Source organism: Eumetopias jubatus, unplaced genomic scaffold (genome assembly GCF_037043125.1).
Source record: "Eumetopias jubatus isolate StellerSeaLion01/CBP00866 unplaced genomic scaffold, mEumJub1_p1.0 scaffold_9, whole genome shotgun sequence".
NCBI lineage: Eukaryota > Metazoa > Chordata > Mammalia > Carnivora > Otariidae > Eumetopias > Eumetopias jubatus.
In genome coordinates, this window is record NW_028274815.1 from 116,585,882 (window position 1) to 116,610,499 (window position 24,618).

The window sequence follows — 24,618 nt, forward strand, 5'->3', positions numbered from 1 at the left end:
AAGAATTCTTTGTATTAATTTTGCAACTTTTTGAAAATCTAAAACTATCTCAAAATTAAGAGTTAAAATTAAAAAGTATACTACAGATATCCATTTACTGAAAGAAAGATGTCCATGAAATACTCTTAATGAAAAGCAGGACATAACACAGCATGTCAATATGATTGAATTTTATTTTAAATATTTATAAGCCTTAATCCATTTGAGAGAAAATGAATATGTATTCAATGAGAAATGCCTCAAAATAAACATAAAACTTAGACATTAAATAAAATAAATAAAAATGTAAAAATACAGCAACCATCTGGGACACCTGGGGGGTCGTCAGTCGCTTAAGCATCTGCCTTCGGCTCAGGTCATGATCCCAGGGTCCTGGGACCCTGGGCTCCTTGCTCAGTGGGGAGCCTCCTTCTCCCTCTCCCTCTGCCTGCCACTTCCCCTGCTTGTGCTCTCTCTCTCGGACAAATAAATAAAATCTTAAAAAAAAAAAAATACAGCAACCATCCCTGTTGATAAGATTACAGAAAATGTTTGGTTTCTTTTACCTTTTCTTCATTTTCTGAATCATTAGCAATGAGCATTATTTCATAATTATTAGAAAGAAATAAGAAAATTAATTTTAAAAGAAACAGAAGGATAAGAAAAAATATAAAATGGACACACAAAAACGTATAAAATGTATGAGCTTATACATGCCTAGAATATCTCAGAAGTACACACAAGAAACTGATATGCATAAGAAACTGGTCCCTCCAGGGAACACAACTACGTGGTTCTAGAAAAGCGGTGTGGAAAGGTGCCTTTTAACCATATAGCCTTTTGCACCTTTGATTTTTGAAACCTGTGATTGAATTACCTATTCAAAGATAAATAAAACAAAATCAAAGTTACAAAGCCTATTCCAAATAAACTATATATTTATAATGAGTGGACCTTAAATATGGCTTTAAACTTTATGGACCCACCCTAGAAGGAAACTTAATCAGTTACACAGTTCATCCGGGCTGTAAAATAAAACAAACCCCATTGCTCAAGACAGTTATAACTGGTCCTTATACTAGGACCAAAAAGAAACTTCCCCCAAGGAGCCACATAAAGAGGTTGCTGTGTAACACAACTATTAAACCCTTCACTAACAGCTTTACTGGAGACCCAAGGACATGATTCATCAGGCCACTTCACCAGGTAAGTCCCACCTTAAGCCAATGGCATCCTACCACAGAGCAGTAAAAGCAACTCAACAGAGGACCAGTAAGATGCTGTCCAGGGACATCATTCTCTACTGGTTTAATCCAGAGGGAGATTCTTCAGTATGTAGCTAGAAGAACAGATTGTATGCTTTTCAGGCAATTGTCTAAAATGTAATTTCTCTCAGGTTTGCTTTTGCTGGATTGGAATTGTACACCTGTGAATTTGTTATTGTGTTCTCTGGCAAGTACTTGGAATGTGGCTCTGCTACCTTGGTGATTAAATATGACCTCGTATTACTTAATAGATAATTGATCTGAGGGAAGAGTCAACCTCATGTAAAAACATTAAAAAAAAAAACAAACCACTGCCATTTACTACCACCATCTATAACATTAAAAAGTGTAAAAGAGCATAAACTCAAAATATTTTCACTTGAATACACTGATCTTTATGATAAACTTTTTACAATGTCATTATTTTGGTGCACATGATTGAAAACTCTGGCATTGTCTACAGGACATTTGGGAACATCTGAGTTATAGAGTAACAAAACCCTCTAGAATATAAAAGTGAATCTACTCCGGGGTGCCTGGGTGGCTCAGATGGTTAAGTGTCTGCCTTCGGCTCAGGTCATGATCCCAGGGTCCTGGGACCTAGCCCCACATCGGGCTCCTGGCTCAGCGGGAAGCCTGCTTCTCCCTCTCCCTCTGCCTCTCCCCCTGCTCATGCTCTCTCTCTCTCTCTCTCTATCTCTGTGTCTCAAATGAATAAATAAAGTGTTTATAAAAAATGCTTTTAAAAAAAGTGAATCTATGTATAAAAGACCAATAATATTTTGCTAGGAACATTTTAAAATAGGTTTCATAAAATGCCTGTTTGGGGAAAAAACAAAATATTCAATTAAAACAACAATAACACCACCACAAAGAACCCACAGCTTTAAGCCATTCTTCTTCCTAGAGTACCCCCCAAAATAACAGCTGTAAAAAGTACACCAGAGAAATTGAGTAAAATTTCTGCTTCATGGAATTCTTATCCAAAAACTAATATTTCATAGTTGACCATAAAAACTAATTCATTATTGCCAACTATTCTAAAGTATAAGGTTTTTTTTTATAAAGTGTCTCAACTTTTTAAGATTTTATTTTTAAGCAATCTCTACACCCAACATGGGGCTTAAACTTACAACCCCAAGATCAAGAGTCTCATGCTCTACTGACTGAGCCAGCCAGGCACCCTAATAAAGGGTCTCAACTCTTAACTGATAAATCCCATGAAGCAAAAATTCTTAGTTACCTTGATATACTTTTCCTATGGGTGATCATAAAAGCATATCATCTAGCATAAGACAAACACTGTCTCTGAGCTTCCCATATCAAGAAGGACATGCATTCAGCTTGTTCAAAAGAAGTGGTTATCCTTATATTTCTTGTCCAGAAGGTCCAAGATACAGTATCATTCCCATAGCAATGAACACACTTAGCATCCAGATCTTGCTTTCTAAATAACATTCTCCAATAAAAGAAACCAGGGCTCCTTGGCGAAGTGGTTGATTCCAGAGCCGGACAATGGAAAATATATAAGCTAAGCCTAAAGAAAGCATCTTGTGGTTGCAGAAAGTGTCCCAATGGCCAAAGATGGAACAATTTGAGCATCAAATAAAGATAATGTAGTTTATAATCCAGAGAATAAAATAAATACCTATGAATCCATACAGATATAAAATCAATGACTGAATAAATAAGGAAGAAGGGACAACTCTTCCTTACAGAAGAATTCCAATGAAGAAGGAATGAGGGAAAGAGAAAAGTCACCATTAGAACACCACAGTAATGACTGGTGCAGGCAGATCAACCCGTAAGTGCAAAAAGTAGTGGGCAAAAACTTAAAAGAGAAACAAGATGTTTACAGAGCCCCTACATATAGCCCAAATATTTATGGGTTAAAAAGGGAAAGTAACTTTACACTGGAGAAACCAGGCAGATACTATCATAACCAAGGGATTAAGGATAATATCACCAGTAATAAAACCTTTCAATATGATGTATCCCCATCCAATATATTGAGAGGATCACATCACTTCAGTGGGATTCTTCTCCAAAATCCATGATCTCAATCTAACTATAAGAAAACACTACAGAAACCCAAATTGGGGGACATTCTACAAAATACTTGACCAGTATGTTTCTAAAGTGTCAAGGTCATAATAGACAAGGAAGAGCTGAGGAACTCTCACCGATGGGAAAAGAATGAGGAAACACAACAACTAAAGGCAATATGGCATCCTGAATCAGATGCTGGAACAAAAAAGAACAGTGGGAAAAATGGTAAACTCTGAACAACTACAGTTTGTTCAACAGTATTATAACAATGGTATTCTCTTAGTCCTGATCACTGTACCATGATTATGCAGGATGTAAACATTATAGGAATGTATAGGAAGCTGGGCGAACAGAGTACAGATCTTTCTGTACCATCTTTGCCAATGTTTTGTAATTCTAAAGTTATTTCAAGTAAAAAGCTAAAAAAAAAAAGTAGTGGTATCCAGCTGCCAAGCAGGGAGAGTGGGAGGGGGAGAAGCAGGCTTCCCGCGGATCAGGGAGCCCGATGTGGGGCTCGATCCCAGGACCCGGGATCATGACCTGAGCCGAAGGCAGATGCTTAATGACTGAGCCACCCAGGGCGATTTTTTTTTAAAGTAGTGCTATCACAAGTGTTCTTCCTGGGGCACCTGGGTGGCTCAGTCGGTTAAGCAGCTGCCTTCGGCTCAGGTCATGATTCCAGGGTCCTGGGATCAGGCCCCGCATCGGGCTCCCTGCTTGGCAGAAAGTCTGCTTCTCCCTCTCCCACTCTCCCTGCTTGTGTTCCCTCTCTCGCTGTGTCTCTCTCTGTCAAATAAATAAATAAGATCTCTTAAAAAAAAAAAAAGTGTTCTTCCAGACCCTGACCCTCATGGTTACATTGGAGGTAGGTTTCTAAGTAAGTGCTAATAGCTTGGGCTCTCTCCTGAACTCAAGAAGATAAGCCCATACTGATCCCTAATCACTAGGTCAAGGCTGAGGAAAGACCAAAATACTGATTAAAAAAAAAAGTTCCAAAAGCATTTCCAACAGATTTTTATACAAGATGGTATAGAGTAAACTCTGGTGGAACACCAATGCCTCAAGACTGCCAGTAATTCACATAAAACATTATGTGACTTAATCTCTCTGTGCTTCCATTTTCTCATCTATAAAATGGGGTATTTATGTGTAGGGACATTTATATCTTAGAGCCATTATGGTGATTAAATTAGTTCTTAAACATTTTTAAAAAGCTTAGAACAGGGGCTGTCATATAGAAAGCATTGTATCAGTGTTAGTTATTATTTTTACTAGAATGAGAAGCACATGCTTGCATTTTGTCAAGCAAAAAATCTGTATAAATTTTAGTTGGACTATCAAATAAACTGATAGGTCTGTAGAAATGAGTGACATAGAAAAGACGTCTTTCTTATTATAATGGGTATCTGTTATTTTCGCCTCCCAGCATTAATTTCCCCCTCTTCTAGTAACAGCACTGTTATTTTCCTATGGGATACCCCCTTCTTCCACATTTTGGGAGGTTCCCCCTCTCCAAAGAGGTAGGTATATATATATATATTTAATTTTTATTTATTTAAGATTTATTTATTTGAGAGAGAATGAGAGAGAGAGAGCATGAGAGGGGTGAGGGTCAAAGGGAGAAGCAGACTCCCTGCTAAGAAGGCGGCACTTGATCCCAGGACTCCAGGATCCTGACCTGAGCTGAAGGCAGTCATTTAACCAACTAAACCACCTAGGCGCTCTATTTTTTTTTTTAAAGATTTCATTTTTTTAAGTGCTCTCTACACCCTACGTGGGGCATGAACCCACAACCCCAAGATCCAGAGTCGCACACTCCACCACTGAGCCAGCCAGGTGCTCCAGAGGTAGAAATAGATACATGACCACAGTAACTGGCTTAAGAACTCGCGTATTACCCAAATAAGTTCAATGTGACTCAGTACCAAGGCTTTTGTTATGCTTATTGAAGAACAGTCACCCTCTTTCCACTGGGCCTGATACTGTAAGGATTTAAAAGTCAGAGGCTAGGGGCACCTGGGTGGCTCAGTCGTTAAGCGTCTGCCTTCGGCTCGGGTTGTGATCCCAGGGTCCTGGGATCTAGCCCCACATCGGGCTCTCCGCTCTGCCCGAGGCCTGCTTCTCCCTCTCCCACTCCCCCTGCTTGTGTTCCCTCTCTCGCTGTGTCTCTCTCTGTCAAATAAATAAATAAAATCTTAAAAAAAAAAAAAGTCAGAGGCTATTAGGGGCCTATCTTGCCAATACCCAAGAAGAACCCTCCTGAATGCAGTCAATGCCAAGATGGAGAAAGAATTAGTCCTGATGACATCATTGAGTCTGGATCCAGGTAGGCCTGAAGTCAGGATCTACCTTGGATTGTTCTGTTATATAGACCAGGAAGTTCACTTTTTATTATAATTTGGGCAGTTTGAGCTGGGATTCTGTCACCTGCACATGAAAGAACTGACAACATGCCAATTTAAAACCCTTCAGATATTTGAAGACAAGAATCATCCCCTCCAAGTATACAACCTCTCATTTATTCCTATTAAAAATCAGTCCATGAGGGGCACCTGGGTGGCCCAGTTGGTTAAGCATCCCACTCTTGGTTTTGGCTCAGGTCATGACCTCAGGGTCATGAGATCAAGCCCCAAGTTGGGCTCTGTACTAGGTGTGGAACCTGCTTAAGATTCTCTCTCTCCTCTCCCTCTGCCCCTCCCCATCCCTCCGCTAGCACCCACACATGCACACACCCTCTCTTAAAAAAAAAATCAGTCCGCCAACCAAAATCTATCTGGATCCATGGCCCTTCACCTAAACAACTGGTCACTCAAAAAACTCATGTGAAATGAATGAATAATGAATGCCATGTGAAACCAGAAGGGCTCCGACTTCAATATACAAACACTTGCTTTTTAAAATACCCCATCTTAACATATACTCTGAAGACAAGTGATACTTACAGATGTTGTACCATCCCTCCACCCACTATCCCCGTTTAAAACAGGACAAACAATTATCCTGACCCAATCAGATTCAGATGGGTGACTACCAAATCTCTCTCTCTAGGTCTGACACTGGCCCCAAGCTCCAGACCTAAACCTGTGAATAACATACTACACCTTATACACACATACACACACATCACTTACTGCTGTCCTTTCCGAATCTACCTATTTCAGTCAGCATCACCACTGTTCTCCCTATTATTTAAATTCAAATTCCTAGAATTAGCTATTTTGGCTTTCAATATTGTGCTAAGGGCTTCAACATGGATTATCTCATTTAATGGGGTACCTATTATAACCTCCTATTTTGCAGATGACAAAACTGATGTTAGAGATCACACAACTATAAGTGGCAGAGGAAAAAAAGATTTAAACCGTTTTAAAGATCCCAGACCTGGGGCACCTGGGTGGCTCAGTCATTAAGCATTCAACTCTTGATCTTGGCTCAGGTCTTGATCTCAGGGTGGTGAGTTCAAACCCTGTGTTGGGCTCCACACTGGGCATGGAGCCTACTTAAAAATATATATATATATATCCCAGACCCTGTGCTCTTAGTCACCATACTACATTGCCTCAACTTTGGATCCTTCACCCTGTCCATCCTATATGTAACCAGAGCTTATGTTTTCTTTTCTTCAGTATTTATTCAACAGTAACGATGCAACTACTCTATGCCAGGCACAAAGGATTCAGGAATGAATAAAACAGTTCTGGCCCTCAAGGAACTCATAGTACAGTGGAGAAACCAGATATAAACAGATAATTATGATAAAAAGTGAGAAATGCTCGCAATAGAGGTATGTATAAAGTGCTAAGAGAACAGAGGAAGGAGGGCCTAATACTGCCCTGGGGCTTCTGGTATCCAGAAGAAAGCAGGGACCATGTGGCTTCAACCCAAACAATTCAGTTTGTTCAACAAATTATATGCAAATATTATATTCAAGGATTACCAAGACTAAACTCTCACTATCACACAGAAGAATTGCTACTACCTTTATTACCATCTGTCAACTGGGAAACTTGGGCATATTACTTAACTTCTCTAAATTTTAGTTTCCTCATCTGTAAAATAGGGGAAATAGCACCATCTAACACAGAGAATAACTGGAGGATAAAAGAGGCTTAAACATAGTCTTTAATATAGTATTTTTTAGAAACCTAAGCTCGAATTATTCATAAAACAACCATTCATTATGCCATTCCCCGTTCCAAAATGTCTACGGGATAACATCAAAACTCTAGCATTTAGGGCGCCTGGGTGGCTCAGTTGGTTAAGCGACTGCCTTCGGCTCAGGTCATGATCCTGGAGTCCCGGGATCGAGTCCCACATCGGGCTCCCCGCTCGGCGGGGAGTCTGCTTCTCCCTCTGACACTCTTCCCTCTCGTGCTCTCTATCTCTCATTCTCTCTCTCAAATAAATTTAAAAAAATAAATAAATAAATAAATAAAAAACAAGAGTCATTAAAAAAAACAAAAAAAAAACAAAACAAAAACTCTAGCATTTAAAGTTCAAGAACACGGGTGCCTAGGTGGTTCAGTTGGTTAAGCAGCTGCCTTCAGCTCAGGTCATGATCCTGGAGTCATGGGATCCAGCCCCACATCCAGCTCCCTACTCAGAGGGGAGTCTGCTTCTCCTTCTCCCTCTGCTCCTCCCTCTGCACATGCTCTCTCTCTCTCAAATAAACAAACCTAAAAAAAAAAAAACAAACTACTAAGTTCAAGGACATTTGAACTTAAGAGTACTTCTGCGGTGCTGTTACTTCTGTAATGTTTCTTGATCTGGGTGCTGGCTACATGAGTGTACGCAGTTTGTAAAAATTCACTGAACTCTACACTTATTACATGTGCATTGTATGTATATTGTACTTTAGTAAAAAAGTTTTTAAAAAAAATCTTTAAGGGGCGCCTGGGTGGCTCAGTTGGTTAAGCGACTGCCTTCGGCTCAGGTCATGATCCTGGAGTCCCGGGATCGAGTCCCACATCGGGCTCCCCGCTCAGCGGGGAGGCTGCTTCTCCCTCTGACCCTCCTGCCTCTCATGCTCTCTCTCAAATAAATAAATAAAATCTTTAAAAAAAATAAAAATAAAAAAATCTTTAAAATCTGGCCCTAACCTAACCGGTGCCCCATTACTCCCCCACTTTCTACATTTCGCAGTCTTCAACATTTTCTTGATCCTTTTTACCTTCAGCTACCTGGAACTCTCCTTTCTCTAATCTCCCTTTCCAAATTCTACATCCTTCAACAGTTAGCTCAGAGCCCACAGCCTTAGGAAACTGGAAAAGGAGAGGACACTTTCTTCAGGGTTGAAACTCCAAGGAAGGAACTGGATGTACACAGGAAGAACATTTTTCAAAAAGGATTATAACTATCTGTCTCGCCCACTAGTCTGTGGATCCTTCAGCATAAACTCTATCTCACTGTAGGCGCTGGTAGAAAACAGCGCCTGATGAAGAACTTAAGAAAAAACAGTAAGAAATGCTGCACTGCAAGTCCCAAACTGAGAATAGGAGTCTAAGCCCGCTCACACACTACTCGTTTAGGCAAGATTGGTCCCCTCACTTGGCGGCCCCCTCACACACCATACCATACCATACCCCAGGGAGTACCACCTGCGATCCCTCATCAAATCCCAATCCCCTCTGCAAAGCCCACTCCATTAAGCATTCCCTTTCCTTATATCTATCTTTCCTCAGACCACGCCCCTCTGCTCAGGACCCGAGGGGGACACACCCCCCTCAGCTCCCCTCCGCTCAGGTGTGCCTGCTCCTAGGGCCCAAAGCTCGCCCCACAGTCCCACGCCCCCTCCCTTTGGCAGCCCCGCCCTCAGGCCCCGCCCTCCTGCCCTCTCCGAGGACGCCAGAGCGGGTCAGTTCCCTCAGAATCTTGAGCTTGAGGCCACTGCCCCCGCCTCCCATTCACTGAGGCCCGGAGAGCACAGGCGGGGCCTGGCCACCTACTCCAGCCAGTGGCCTCACCTCTCTTCCAAGAGTTCAGTGGGGACACCACCTCCACCCGTTCGGAAATGAACTCGGCCAGACTGGAGCGGAACAAGGCCGCCCGCACGGTCACGGCCACCACCACCACCAGAGCCAAGGGAGCCGCCATGATAGCTGGGGCGGGCGCGCAGGCGGGAGGGAAACGCGAGGCGGAAAAGCCTCGCGAACTGTGCGCCACCCTCTGTAGTTCCGCGGTCAAGTGCGCCTTGCTGCTGCCGCCGGTGCACTCAAACTGGGGACTACCGCTCCCAGGAAGCCTTGCGGTGAGACAGGGCGGGACGACGTAGAGCCGGGCGTCTCAAGCTCCCGGCACAGGGTTGGGCGGTGTCTCCTAAGATAGCAGGTGTGTTGTAAAAGCGCTTGGTGAGGCCGACAGTAGACTAGTGAAGGCGTATCTTCCTAGGATAGTGAGCAAGTTTTGAAGAGCTGTTAATTTCACTCTTGTGTAAGTGCCTTTTTTTTTTTTAGTATATGCTGCGGAAGCGAGCACTTGTGTAAATGCTTTTAATGTTAGGATGTTTCCCTTTTGTTTTTAAAGGTTTTTTTTTTTTTTTTTTAAGATTTATTTATTTATGCGGCGCCTCGGTGGCTCAGTCGGTTAAGCGGTTAAGCGTCTGCCTTCGGCTCAGGTCGTGATCCTAGGGTCCCGGAATCGAGCCCCATGTGGGGCTCCCTGCTCAGGGGAGAGCCTGCTTCTCCCTCTCCCTCTGCCGCTCCCCCTGCTTGTGCTCTCTCGCTTTCAAATAAATAAAGGTTTTATTTAGTTATTTGACAGAGTATAAAATGAAATATGTATTCATTTATGTATTCTACAATTGTTTAATGAACACCACCTGTATGCCAGGCACTATATTGGGTTCTGAAGTAGTAGTAGTAGTAGTTTTGGAGTAGTAGACAGATTTATTTGCTCTGTAGCCAAACTTTTTGTACCCCAGGTCCCTCATCTGAAAAATATGCTGGTGGTTAGCCCGCCCGTCCCTATGGACTCGCTAGAAATGATTGAGGAATGCTTAGAAATTTTGCCGGGGCTTCTGGTATCCAGAAGAAAGCAGGGACCATGTGGCTTCAACCCAAACAATTCAGTTTGTTCAACAAATTATATGCAAATATTATATTCAAGGATTATCAAGACTAAACTCACTATCACACAGAAGAATTGCTACTACCTTTATTGCATTTGGTAATTGCATCTACCTTTATTACCAGAATACTGGGAATCGAGCCCCGCATCACGCTCCCTGCTCGGCGGGAAGCCTGCTTCTCCCTCTCCCACTCGCCCTCCTTGTGTTCCCTCTCTTGCTGTGTCTCTCTCTGCCAAATACATAAATAAAATCTTAGAAATAAAAAAAACAATTATCAAGAATTAAATTATATAGACTTACAATATTAAAACGAGGTAATAAATACTCAAATTACTTCCTAATTATTTTACTACATTTTTGTTTTATCTGTGCTCTTGAGGTTATTTATCACTACTATATTACTATGGCAAATACTGTATAATGGCGTGCTACTGCCCATCAATTCCCAAACTGGTGTTCACTGACATCAGTTTGGTAGCTTGAAAACCCTCCCTGAGGAGAGTGTTTACACACAGAAATCAGCAAGCACTACAAATCAGAGTTTTGGACTTTGGAGAGCTCATTGATAAGCATTAAGTAGCACACCACTTAGTTAATGTATGAAAAGTGCTTATGGTGAGTATTTAAGTGTTAGCTATAATAATTAATTTTAAATATATAAGGAAATTTTAGGTCTGTGAATAAGATGGAACAGGTTGTATGATCAAGAATAACTTGGTAGGGGGCTCATGGGGGTTCAATCGGTTAAGCACTGCCTTCCACTCTGGTTGTGATCCCTGGGTCCTGGGATGGAGCCCCGCCTTGGCTCCCTGCTCATCGGAGAATCTGCTTCTCCCTCTCCCTTTACTCCTCCTCCCGCTCGTGTCCTCACCCGCTCTCTCTCTCAAATAAATAAAATCTTTAAAAAAAAAAAAAGAATAACTTGGTGGAAGTGTGTTGGTAACACTGGACAGGGCAGTCAGGGAAGGCTCTGGGAAGAGGAGACATTTGAGCTGAGACCCAAAGGATGAGAAACTAATCAGAGCTGACAAGTGGAAGAAACAGACTGATTAAGGAAACAGCAGGATGGGGGCGCCTGGGTGGCTCAGTCGTTAAGCATCTGTCTTTAGCTCAGGTCATGGTCCCAGGGTCCTGGGACCGAGCCCCGCATCGGGCTCCCTGCTCAGCGGGAAGCCTGCTTCTCCCTCTCCCACTCCCCCTGCTTGTGTCCCCTCTCTCACTGTGTCTCTCTCTGTCAAGTAAATAAATAAAATCTTAAAAAAAAAAAAGGGGGGGGAAACAGCAGGATGTGTTTGGGAAAGAAAACAAGTACGTTCCAAGTGGAGAGAGTAGTAGAAGGTATGGGTGGAGAGGCAGATAGTGGCCAATCAGGTAGGGACCTGTTTGCCATGGTTGGGAATTCGGACTTTATTCAAAGTGTAATCCAAGTACCATTGGAGGATTTTAAACCAAAATGATGTAGTCAAGTGTATATTTTTAAAAGATCACTATATCCCCTGGCCCTATACTGCGTGTTGGGGAATATTGCAGTGACAAAATTCCACCCCCCCGCCTTTATGAGACTTCAGTAGTTGAAGAGATGTGTCTCTCTCTGTCAAATAAATAATTAAATCTTTAAAAATATATATTTTATTTATTTGACAGAGAGAGAGGGAACACAAGCAGGGGGAGTGGGAAAGGGAGAAGCAGGCTTCCCGCAGAGCAGGGAGCCAGATGCGGGGCTCGATCCCAGGACATGACCTGAGCCAAAGGCAGATGCTTAACGACTGAGCCACCCAGGCACCCCGTGAAGCCGGCTTTAGGTGTTGTTCCCACAACTACAAATTGCCATCGATGATCATTCTTCTCCTCCTTTGGAGGAGTAAGCAGGAGAGGATGCAGTCTGAGTGCTTTCTCAAAAAAATAAAAATTAAAAAAAATAAACTGTATAATTAAATGTATTTTCACAGTGTACATACAAATGAAACTACTGCTCCATTCAAGACACAGGGCATTTCCTCTACCTCACAAGTTCCCTTGTGTCCCTTTGCAGTCTATCTCTGCCTCCACCCTCAGCCCCAGGCAACCAGCAGCGCTATAGGTGGGCTTGCATTTTTTTTTTTAAAGATTTTATTTATTTATTTGAGAGAGAGAATGAGAGACAGAGAGCATGAGAGGGAGGAGGGTGAGAAGGAGAAGCAGACTCCCTGCTGAGCAGGGAGCCCGATGTGGGACTCGATCCCGGGACTCCAGGATCATGACCTGAGCTGAAGGCAGTCGCTTAACCAACTGAGCCACCCAGGCGCCCAATGGGCTTGCATTTTTAACAACATTAAAGGAACTCTTTTATGCCTACATTCCTTTGTGCAGCTTAAGGATTCTTAAATCTATCCATATTACTACAGGTATCACCAGCTCAGGCTTTTTTATTGCTAAGTAGTATTCCTCTGTATGGATATATCCTGTCTGTACATTCACCTATTAATGGATATCCATGTAGTTTCCAGGTTTTAGCCCTTGTGAATAAAGCTATGATGAATATTCAAAAAAAAATTCTTCTTAGGGTGAGGATTGTCTTTGGGAAAAACCATTACAGGTAGACCCAAACTAGTGCTTCTTTTTTTTTTTTATAGATTTTATTTATTTATTTGAGAGAGAGAGCAGCACGAGAGGGAGGAGGGTCAGAGGGAGAAGCAGACTCCCCGCTGAGCAGGGAGCCCATGTGGGACTCAATCCTGGAATTCCAGGATCATGACCTGAGTGGAAGGCAGTTGCTCAACCAACTGAGCCACCCAGGCACCCCCAAACTAGTGCTTCTTAAATAAGAGTTTGAATGGATCATAGACTTAAATATTAGACCTAAAACTATGACATGCCTAGAAGAAAACCTAGGAGTAAATCTCCATGACCTTGAGTTAGGCAATGGTTTTTTAGATACAACACCAAAAGCACAGGCAACAAATGAAAGAAAGAAAGAAATTGGATCTAATCAAAATTAAAAACTTGTGCTCCAAAGGAAATCATCAAGAAGTAAAAAGACAACCCACAGAATGGGAGAAAATATCTCCAAACCATATATCTGATTAGGGACTTTCATTCAGAATATATGGAGAACTTTTATAACTCAATAATAGAAGATAAAGAATCCAATTAAAAACAGGCAGAGGGGGCACCTGCGTGGCTCAGTTGGTCATGATCTTGATTTCCGCTCGGGTCATGATCTTGGGGTCCTGGGATAGAGCCCCGAGTCAGGTTCTGTGCTCAGCAGGAGTCTGCTTGAGGATTTCTCTCCCTCTCCCTCTGACCCTACCCCTGCTCATGCGCACTCTCTCTTATAAATAAATAAATCATTTTTAAAAATGGGCAAAGGAGGGGCGCCTGGGTGGCTCAGTCGTTAAGCGTCTGCCTTTGGCTCAGGTCACGATCCCGGAATCCTGGGATCAAGCCCCTCATCAGGCTCCCTGCTTGGCAGGAAGCCTGCTTCTCCCTCTCCCACTCCCCCTGCTTGTGTTCCCTCTCTCGCTGTGTCTCTCTCTGTCAAATAAGTAAATAAAATCTTAAAAAAAAAAATGGGCAAAGGATGGGATGCCTGGTTGATGGAGTATGTGACTCTTCATCTCAGAGTTGTAAGTTTGAGCCCCACATTGGATGTAGAGATTACTTCAAAATAAAAGCCTTAAAAAAGTAGGCAAAGGATTGGAATAGACATAGCTCCAAAAAGAGACAAAAATGGCCAATAAGGATGTGAAAAATGCCCAACATTATTAGTTATTAGGGAAATACAAATCAAAACCACAATGAGATATTACTTCTCACCCATGGGGGTGGCTATAATAAAAGGCAGATAATAACAAACATTGGTAAGGAAACGGAGAAATTGGAATCCTCGTGATGGGAATGTAAAATGCTGTAGGCACTTTGGAAAAAGGTTTGGCAGTTGCTCAACATGTTAAACCTAGAGTTGCCATGTGACCCAGCAATTCCACTCCTAGTTAATATTCAAAAGAAATGAAACATATATCCCCACAAAAACTTGCACATGACTGTCCATAGCTTGTTCATAGTTATTATTCATAATACCTTTTTTTTTTTAATGAGCTTTGGGAGATATATTTTTCAAATGTAAATTTCCTAGCTCTGCTCTAGAAACTGATTTGCTAGGTCCAGGAAGGAGCCCAGGAACCCGCACTCTTCATCTATCTCACCAGTTTATTCTGATGCTGGTGGTTCAGGAACTGTACTTTGAAGAACATTACCCTGAAAGCATAGGTATTCAGTAGCTTATGCAACAAAAAAAATGAAAATAGGGGCGCCTGGGTGGCTCAGTTGGTTAAGCATTTGCCTTCAGCTCAGGTCATAAACCCAGGGTCCTGGGACCCAGCCCCAAGTTGGGTTCCCTGCTCAGCGGGGAGCCTGCTTCTCCCTCTTCCTCTGCCTGCCACTCCCCCTGCTTGTGCTCTCTCTCTCTCTGTCAAATAAATAAATAAAATCTTAAAAAAAAAAGAACTCAAGAAAATCAGCAAAAGACACATAAGAACAGAGTGAAAAAAACAAACAGGGTTGCTATAAAAGCAAAAAGAAGAATTAAAGATACAGCACTGGCTTGCTCTATGTTTGTGTAGATTTTTCACCAGAAAACAAACTATCTAAATACTTAAAAATGAAGAATAACAACTCAATAAATCGGGTGAGTGGAAGGCAGTGACATGTCGTGAAAAATAATTGAAAGTGTCCTTAAGATGGAAAAAGTAGGAAAGGCCCGATCTAGTTCACTGTACAGACTGGGAAACGAAATTTCAGAAAGGAGCAGCTCCTGCCCCAGGATCACCTAGCAAGTCAGTGGTGGCACTGGGTCCAGAGACCAGGGTTCTCATCACCTGTCTCCTATACCAGCGGCCTCTTGTTCCCAGGTTGGGTGTCTGGGAAGACCTAAAAGGAGACGCACACCAGCTCCATCCTCAACCCTTGCCCCCAAGTGTTGGAAGGGCCCAAAGAAAACTGGAAATCTGACCTTCATAATGCTCTGAACACAGATTTCCGGGACTCTGTGCCTCCAGCTCTCAATTTCCTTCCTGTCCCCTACCCACAAATGCCCACCATTGCAAAAGCCATCCTGTTAGGAAAACAAGACCAAGATACAAACTAGACCTACAGCCTGAAGGCTAAAGATCGGCTTCCTCTTGCTCAGCTTCCTGTTTCTGAATCCCTCTCCTGCCTCTGGAGCCCTATACCCTCCACATCTATGCATTCAGACCCCTCATGCCCTTCCTCCAACTACGCACAGACTTCCCTGCTCTGGCAAAGGAAACAGGGATAGTGGGCTTTCCTTGCTGCTTTCTGGCCTCCTTTCCACCTTTCCTTTCCCCTTTCCTAACAGGACTCTGAATTCTCAGCCATGTGGTTTGAATGGGATTGACCTCAACCCCATTTCCAGGATTGGGCTCCAAATGGCTCAAACTAACCAATACATTCCAAATCCCTAGCCACAGTGATTGGTTCAGGGATGAGCAAATGACCCAAATCAGGTCAATAAGAGCTAAAAAAAAAAAAAAAAACCAAACCTTTCAATTCTGAAATTTTGAATTGAGCCATTTGGGCAAATGGGCATTTTCTTTTCTGCCAGGTTTGAGCTTGGAAGCACCCAGACCTAGAAGCTGCTGGTAGTTTATATGTACAAGACAAGATAAGGCCAAGGCCTAACTAATTCTACTGGTAAAGGTACAATGAGCCACTTTTCAGTTTAAGTAGTTTATTACTCACATACACAGCAAGAAGAATAAGCCAGCTCCTGATGATCTTTGCTCCACACACTGAAAAGGATGACACTGAATCAAAAGGAGCTGGGCAATTACAAAACAAGTCGTGGGCACCCTGTTATTGAGGAGCCAGTTCTAGACTGCAATTAACAGGTTCTATAGTCTGCAGCTCCATTCTGAATAGGGCGGGGCAGAAAGTTCCATTAGCTCCTCAGAACCTGGGAAGCAGTAAGAAAACTGTCTCATGATAGCCTCCCAGGGGAGAGAGGGAAGCAAGCAGAAGATGGCTTCAGTCTTACAAGCCCCTCACATCCTCTCATGTTCTGGGAGGGTCACAAGGCAGTCTGCCAAGACTCGGATAAGCTTCTGAAACCTTTGCCCGTGTGGCCTATATGAATGAATACATGCAAGGTCACCAGGGTGCCAAGGCAGAGCCATTTCCCTACACTAGCATGTGGTCACAAAGAGCCTGTCAAGAATTAAGCCAACTCCTAGGAAGTGTTTTAGAAAAATCAGAAAAGACTGGATCTTAGTTCCATTATTTGAGACACTGGATGAAGCCTTGCCTGAAGGCAATTATTGCTAAACATTTCAACCCAACTTCTTTTCGAGTTTAATCCAGTTTGAGTTGGGTCTTTAGGTACCTGTAATCAAAAGGCCCTAACCAGGGACACCTGGGTGGCTCAGGTGGTTAAGCGTCTGCCTTCGGCTCAGGTCCTGATCCCCTGGTCCTGGGTTCGAGCCTGACATCGGGCTCCCTGCTCTGCAGCGAGCCTGCTTCTCCCTCTGCCTGCTGCTCCCCCCTGCTTGTGCTCTCTCTCTCTCTGACAAATAAATAGATAAATAAGTGAAATAGAGAGAGACAGAGAGAAAGAGAGAGAGCGTGCAGAAGCAGGGGGAGCAGCAGAGGCAGAGGGAAAAGCAGACTCCCCAGTGAGCAGGGAGCCCATGCCAGGCTCAATCCCAGGATCCTGGGATCAGGACCGAGCCGAAGGCAAACGCTTAACGGACTGAGTCACCCAGGCGCCCCTAGATAAATAAAATCTTTAAAAAAAAAAGTTCCTAACCATTACAACAGGAGATGGAAACCAGCCTCCCAAAAGACTCTCATATACTTCCCTGCCTTTAATTGCCACTTATATTTTGGTGACTCTCAGATCTTTATTTCCAGCCGAGGTTTCACTTATTGATACTCAGAAATTTGTGTCAGACTAGATAGTGCCACTTTAAACTCCAAATATGTAAAACTGAACTCATGATCTTCTTTTAACAACTCACTTTTCCTCCTTAATTCCTTATCTCCATGAATGGCACCACCCGTCTTTCAGTTGCTCAGCCAAAAACCTGGGAATCAGCCTTGACACCTCCTATTTCCCCATCCCTTGTAGACAATCCACCTTCAAGCTTTGACCTAAACATCAGTAAAATCAACCTATTCTTCTCCATCTTCACTGCCACCACCCTGGCCTAAGCCACCAGCATATCTCACCTAGATGTCTGCTATACTCTCTTGACTCATCTCCTGTTGCATTCTACTCTCCAGTCTACAACCCATTCTTCATGCCTGATGCCCATTGTTGAATGAATGCACAAATGAACAAATGAATATCACTAACTCTTCACTTAAAACCCTTCACTGGCTTTCCTTAGGATGGCTTGCAAGGACCAGCATGATCTATCCCTCTACCTACCTCCCTTGCCTCATCCCACACTTTTCTGCCCTATTTGCACTTGAGAAACTAAATAATCAATAGTCATTTCCTTGGTACATTCTACTTTGTACACCCCACTGGCTACCCCAAAGTCCTCACTTGGCAAAGTCCTACTTATCTTTCAAGGCCCATTCTCCAAGTTTCCATCTCTTTGAAGACTTTGGTTCCATCCGGGAGTCAGTTCTTTCTCTATACTCCCAAAGCACTTAGCAGGTGCCTCTAAGCTGCACTTAATAATCACTATCTGATAATTCTGGTATCTGAAGATTTTGGCCGTCGTGTCTACGGGATCTTACTCATGGTGGATTGTTTCCTTGTGGATTATTAGCTAATGTTTGGAAGAGCTTTATATATAGGAATTCTGTGTAGCCTGCAATTGGGTGTGGGGGAGATCCAAAGAGGATTTGCATTTGTTTCAGCTAGGCATCTGAGAGATGGTTTTGGAATAGGTCTCCTTTTATGTTAATTTCTCAGCCTTGGGGATTCCCAGCCATGCAGGTGATATAAATATGAACCTCAGACTCGTCAAGGGCAGGCATGTGGTTTCAAATTCTTGGGAGATAGTTTCCTTCCCCCACCCAAAGACCAGGTCAAGATGGACATATATCCTGTTTGTCTCCTTTGCTAGTAGTCAGAAGTTTGTTTTCTTCTAGTCTAATCTTACACTGTGGGTGTAGCCCTTCAAGAGTCTCAGTTCTAACCCCAAACTTCATGTAAGTCCAAGTCTTCATCTCCCCAAATGTCTGTTAAAACTTGAACTGCTTCGGTTCAGTTGTGCATTTAAAAGGATGTTTGTTGTTTTTGTTTCTGGCATTTCCATGTGTTATGTAGCAGGAAGTACCAGATATTGTCAGAAAAGGAAGTCCAACTCAATATTTAGTAGACAGAATTATCACGGTTTACTTGTTTGTTTTCTCCATGATTATCAAGCTCTGGGAAGGCAGGAAATGGGTCTGACACATCTCTGAGTCAAGACACCAAGCCCCAAATCTGGCACCAAATAAATGCTCCGAGCATTTGTTGATACCAAACCTCCACTCAGACACTTGTAATGATGAGGAGCTCACTCTCTCCCAAAGTAGCCTTGCCTTTTCTTTGGAGAGGGTTGTGTTACCTGGGTGACCACCTGGCTAATGGGGGACAGACTGCCCCTAGTCTGTGTTCATCCTTCCCAACACTCTGCTTGTCCACTCACACCCTGCGGAGGGGAGCTCAGGGCCTGGATGATCCCAGTGATAACTGGGACTTTAAGCTTTGATTCAGGGGGAAGCATCTAGGCCACTTCTAGATGTAAATCTAAAGCTCTCACGCACCACTGGTGAAAGGTTAAACTGGCACGTTTTGGGAGAACAATTTGACAGCATCTATTGAAATTCAAAATATGTATACCTATCACTCTTGCAAGTCATTTCTTTGAATCTGTTTTATTCACACAAGAATAGTCATTGTAGTATTGTTTGTGGCAGCAAAAAATTGTAAACCACTAAAATGTCCATCAGTAAGCTATCTACAGTTAAATAAGCTATCTACAGTTAAATAAGCTATCTACAGCCATACAACAGGAAACACTAGGGTGGTATTTTTTTTAATGAGGTAGGTCTCTGTGTCTATGTGTATTGACATAGGTAGAACTCCAAATCATATTGCTGAGTGAAAAATGTGAGTGTTCCGGACAGAGTATATAATATGACATGTTTATGTAGAAATGAACAAACCTATAAGCAGTAAAAATCAGTACATTCTAGAAGCTATTTGGTAACATCAAAAAACACTTAAAATACTATTTAAACTTTTAAAATAACCTCACCTTACTAATCCCCAGTAGTAGATATTCATCTTGGGGGGCCTGAGTGGCTCAGTTGGTTGGGTGTCTGACTCTTGATTTTGGCTGGAGTCATGATCTCAGGGTCGTGAGATTGAGCCCCACATCAGGCTCTGCACTCGGTGGGGAGTCTGCTTGGGATTCTCTCCCTCTCCCTCTGCCCCTCCACCCCCGCCCCCACTATGTCCTTGCTATCTCTCTCTCTCTCTCTCTCAAAAAAATATTCATCTTACAAATAAATATGCAAAGTAATGGATAAAAATATCAGTTACAGGGATGCCTGGGTGGTTCAGTCAGTTGAGCGTCTGCCTTCAGCTCAGGTCATGATCCCAGGAGTCCTGGGATCGAGTCCCACATCGGGCTCCTTCCTCAGTGGGGAGCCTGCTTCTCCCTCTGCCTGCCTCTCTCTCTCTGACAAATAAATAAATAAAATCCTTAAAAAAATATATCAGGGATGCCTGGGGGCTCAGTCAGTTAAGCGTCTGCCTTTGGCTCAGGTCATGATCCCAGGGTCCTGGGGTCGAGTCCTGCATCGGGCTCCTTGCTCAGCAAGGAGTCTGCTTCTCCCTCTGTTTGCTGCTCCCCCTGCTTGTGCTCTCTCTCTCTCTGATAAACAAATAAAATCTTTTAAAAAAATAAAAATTAAAAATAAAAAAATATATCAATTGCAGCATTGTTTATAGAAATAAAATATTGAGAACAACCTTTCTTTCCATAGGGGACTAGAGAAATGTCAGGTATATATACAATGGGATACTACGCATGTGTAAGAAAGAATGAGGCTGTTCTCCATACTGATAAGGACAGGTCTGCAAGACATACTGTAAGGTGAAAAAAACAAGGTGCAGAACCGTGTCCCCATTTGTGTGAAAAATACATATATATGTATAGAGAGAGAGAGAGAGAGAGAGACTATATATTCAGTATATATTCAATATAATGTAATATATATTATAGTGAATATATTCACTATAATATATAATGTATATGTACATACATTATGTAATGTAATACATATATAATGTAATATATGTATTTGTGTGTGTATATCTATATATGCATTGGATTTAACTGCATAGAATACCTCTGGAAGGAATAACAGGACACTAGAATTGGTGGTTGCCTCCAGGGAGGAGACCAGATGGTTGTGAACTGGGGAAGGAAGGACACCTGCTTTTCACTGGATTCCCTATTGAACCTTTGGAATTTTGAACTATGTCCCTGTAATTAAGTAAGTAAACAAAAAAATGTAAAGCATAATTCTAAAACTAGAAGTAAAACACGCCCTATGAAACAAAACACTTCCTATATGCGTGTGATGCGTGTGTATGTGTGTGTGTGTGTATATATATATATATATATATATCATGTAGAAAAAAGAGAGGAAAAGAGAGGATATACTCCAAATTAGGGGCATGGTGGAAGGTCTCTTGAATTGGACGAGTGACAGTCAAGGGACCTTGACTTCATCTTGATTGTTTGAATTTTATATTTATAACTTTTTAAAATTAAAAAATTTGGATTTTATACAATATTTATGTAAATTGCTGCCTCATTTAAAATACATTTTAATTTTTTAAAAATGGACTTCAGGTGGATAGAATACAACCATCTCAAGGCAAAAGAGTGAGGCTGACTTTCCTTCTCAGGGGATTCATGTCATGCCCTCTGTCCCACCTGCCTTTCCCTAAGGATACCCTGGCTCTGAAGGAGGCACCTGAGCTACTCCCAGCATCATTCCAAAGAGCCTCTCCTGTCTCCTTTCACCCACTTGGCTCCCTGTCCCCAGAGTTCTGGGCTGAGAACCAGTGCCAGTTGGCCATAAGGTTGTATTTCCAGAGGGCCCCATCGATGTGAGGTTGAGCAGGGCCAACCCAGGAAAATTGGGACATCTGGCTCCAACCTCTTATCTCTCTGTTCATCCCCTTCAACGCCCTGCCCCCCCCCCCATTCCCCACCTCCCAATCTGTGTTTCTCTTTCAGTCCGTTTGGTAGACAGTGCAGTGAAAAACCTATTCAATCAGATGTGTAGGGATTTATTTATTTATTTATTTATTTATTTAAGATTTTATTTACTTATTTGAGAGAGAGAGAGAATGAGAGAGAGCACGAGAGGGAAGAGGGTCAGAGGGAGAAGCAGACTCCCTGCTGAGCAGGGAGCCTGATGCGGGACTCGATCCCGGGACTCCAGGATCATGACCTGAGCCGAAGGCAGTCGCTTAACCAACTGAGCCACCCAGGCGCCCCAGATGTGTAGGGATTTAGTGTCCTGCTCTCTTAACTAGCTGTATTTTAGTTTCTTTTCTACTTTTATTTATTTATTTATTTAAAGATTTTATTTATTTATTTGACAGAGAGAGAGACAGCAAGAGAGGGAACACAAGCAGGGGGAGTGGGAGAGGGAGAAGCAGGCTTCCCGCAGAGCAGGGAGCCCGACGCGGGGCTCGATCCCAGGACCCTGGGATCATGACCTGCGCCAAAGGCAGTCGCTTAACCGACTGAGCCACCCAGGCGCCCCACTTTTCTACTTTTTAAAGTAGGCTCCATGGGCAGCATGGAGCCCAATGCGGGGCTTGAACTCATGACCCTGAGATCAAGACCTGAGCTGAGATCAAGAACCAGACACTTAACAGACTGAGCCATCCAGGCACCTGAACTAGTTGTATTTTAGGAGGCATCTAAAGAGGGCAATGCTTAACTGTGAGGGAAGAAGCAATAATAGTGGAATTTCTGGTACCAGTGAGGAAGGGATCCTAGGCAAAAGGGCTTTGCTATCACTCTTGAGTCACGTCGATTGTCAATGCCATATAGTGCTTAAGAGCTAGATGGGCTCAGGGCACCCGGGTGGTTCAGTCAGTTGGGCAGCAGACTTTTGATTTCAACTCAGGTCATGATCTCAGGATCTTGGGATTGATCAGGCCAGTGTGGCACTGGGTGGAGAGTCTGCTTGAGATTCTCTCTCTCCCTCTCCCTCGGCCCCTCCCCCACCTCCCTCTCTAAAAAAATAAATTAATTAAAATAAAAAATAAAATAAAATACTGACCTTTAAAAAAAAAGAAATATTACTTGAAAAACTCTTAGATTACCACCTGGAACATTGACAGCAATCAATAAACATTAGCCATGATTGTTATTACTTGTACAAATAGTTTTTCTTTCTTGAGGACAGAACTGAAAGCTTTGAAGGCCCTGCAAAAGAAATATTAAATCTGTCGAGCCAATAAATCACCCGGATATAGAGCAAAGAGATATTAGTCACTAGCTTTTTCTTTTTCTTTTTTTCTTCTAAGATTTTATTTATTTATTTAAGAGGGAGAGAGAGAGAGAGAGAGAGCGCATGAGGGGAGAGAGGCAGAGGGACAGAGGGAGAGGGGCAGAGGGGCTGAGGGAGAGGGAGGAGCAGACTCCCCGCTGAGCAGGGAGCCCAACACAGGGTTTGATCCCAGGACCCAGAGATCATGACCTTAACGGAAGGCACAAACTTAACCAACTGAGCTACCCAGGCGCCCCTAGCGACTAGCTTTTTAAAATCCAACCTGAGGGGCGCCTGGGTGGCTCAGTCGTTAAGCGCCTGCCTTCGGCGCAGATCATGATCCCAGGGTTCTGGGATCGAGCCCCGCATCGGGCTCCCCGCTCCGCGGGAAGCCTGCCTCTCCCTCTCCAACTCCCCCTGCTTGTGTTCCCTCTCTCGTTGTGTCTCTCTCTGTCAAATAAATAAATAAAATCTTTAAAAAAAATAAAAAATAAAAAAAATAAAATCCAACCCGAGTCAGGAATGATTGTCATGGGACAGGAAGTTCTTGAACATAAGTCTAAGGAAAATGATGTTTTGACCAAAATCTGTGACAACTTAATTTCAAAGATGGAAAACATCTGGCCTGAGGGTAATCAACTGCTAAACTTGCCCTTCTCAAATGAGTTGGACAATGTTGATTTTGTGCATGTAGGTCAGTGGTCACATTTGTATTTTCTTAAATAAATTGAGTAAGCCTATTTCAATGTTGATTCTTTTTTTTTCTTTTTAAACCAACTTTGTTGAGGTGTAATGAATTTTGACACCACATAACTACTCTCACAATCAAAATATAGAGCACTTCTATCACTCCAGAAAGTTCCTTTGCTCCCCTTTGTAGTCAGTCCTTCCACCCACGCACAGGCAGCTACTGATCTGCCTTCTGTCAGTATATATTATATATACTACTTTTGCCTGTTCTAGAAGTTCAGACTAATGGAATCATATAATATGTATTCTTTGGCATCTGGTTTCTTCTGTTCAGCATCATATTTTGAGGCTCATCCATATTTTTTGCAGGTATTATAGTTTATGCCTTTCTCTTGCCAAGTAGTAGTCCATTGTATGAATATACCACGATTCTGTTACCTTTATATACTAGATTTTGAGAGAATAAAGGTTGACAGAGTTTGAAGTCTTGATGAAGAGGGTAAAGAGGTGAGAACTGGCAGAAGAAGCCTCAAGCGTTCGCCCTGTGTCCCTTCCACTTGCTCATCCCATTACCCTGGGTAAGCACTTCTCCCTCATCCATGCTTGTTTCCTCACCTGTAAACTTACTGCACTAGATGATCTCTAAAGAACAATTCCATGCAACTCCAATCAAGGTGGAAGGGTTTCTTCTCCTACAAGAAGGCACATTTTTTTTTAAGGCTCACAAGTTAGGTCCTGCCCCCCACCCCACTGACAGAGACCCAGACAATTCCTTTGGCAGAAAGGGAGAACAAAATCCACAGAAAACCAGACAAGCAGGGAAAATAAGCAGGGAGGCCCCAGGCAAGTTCAAGGATTGATTAATAAATATTTACAGTCTATTCAGAGTCTCTATCCCCAGCTTTTCTGCCCAAAGCTCCTGGTGGTAGACTCTTGGCTGGAATCAAGGAAATCAGGCTAGGAAGATTTTTATGGAGTAGAAGGCGTTGTGAGGACTTCAGAGAGCAGGTCATGGTGAAGGGGCTGAGGGTGCCACTCTGGACCCAG

General features: G+C 42.8%; 1 protein-coding gene and 1 pseudogene across 3 annotated transcripts in view; one reads left to right on the plus strand and one right to left on the minus strand.

Annotated features, from left to right (window-relative positions):
• Positions 1–9,398, minus strand: part of PIGU (phosphatidylinositol glycan anchor biosynthesis class U) — an 86,911-nt gene extending 77,513 nt beyond the window's left edge. For all 3 annotated transcript variants that reach the window (XM_028118863.2, XM_028118864.2, XM_028118862.2), the window contains exon 1: positions 9,257–9,398. In XM_028118863.2, the coding sequence (XP_027974664.1) occupies positions 9,257–9,386 (130 nt within the window). In that variant the 5' untranslated portion in view covers positions 9,387–9,398. The remainder of the gene's footprint in view (positions 1–9,256) is intronic.
• A 2,740-nt stretch (positions 9,399–12,138) lies between these two features.
• LOC148163598 (small nucleolar RNA U3) lies at positions 12,139–12,245 on the plus strand (annotated as a pseudogene).
• Positions 12,246–24,618: the final 12,373 nt, after the last annotated feature.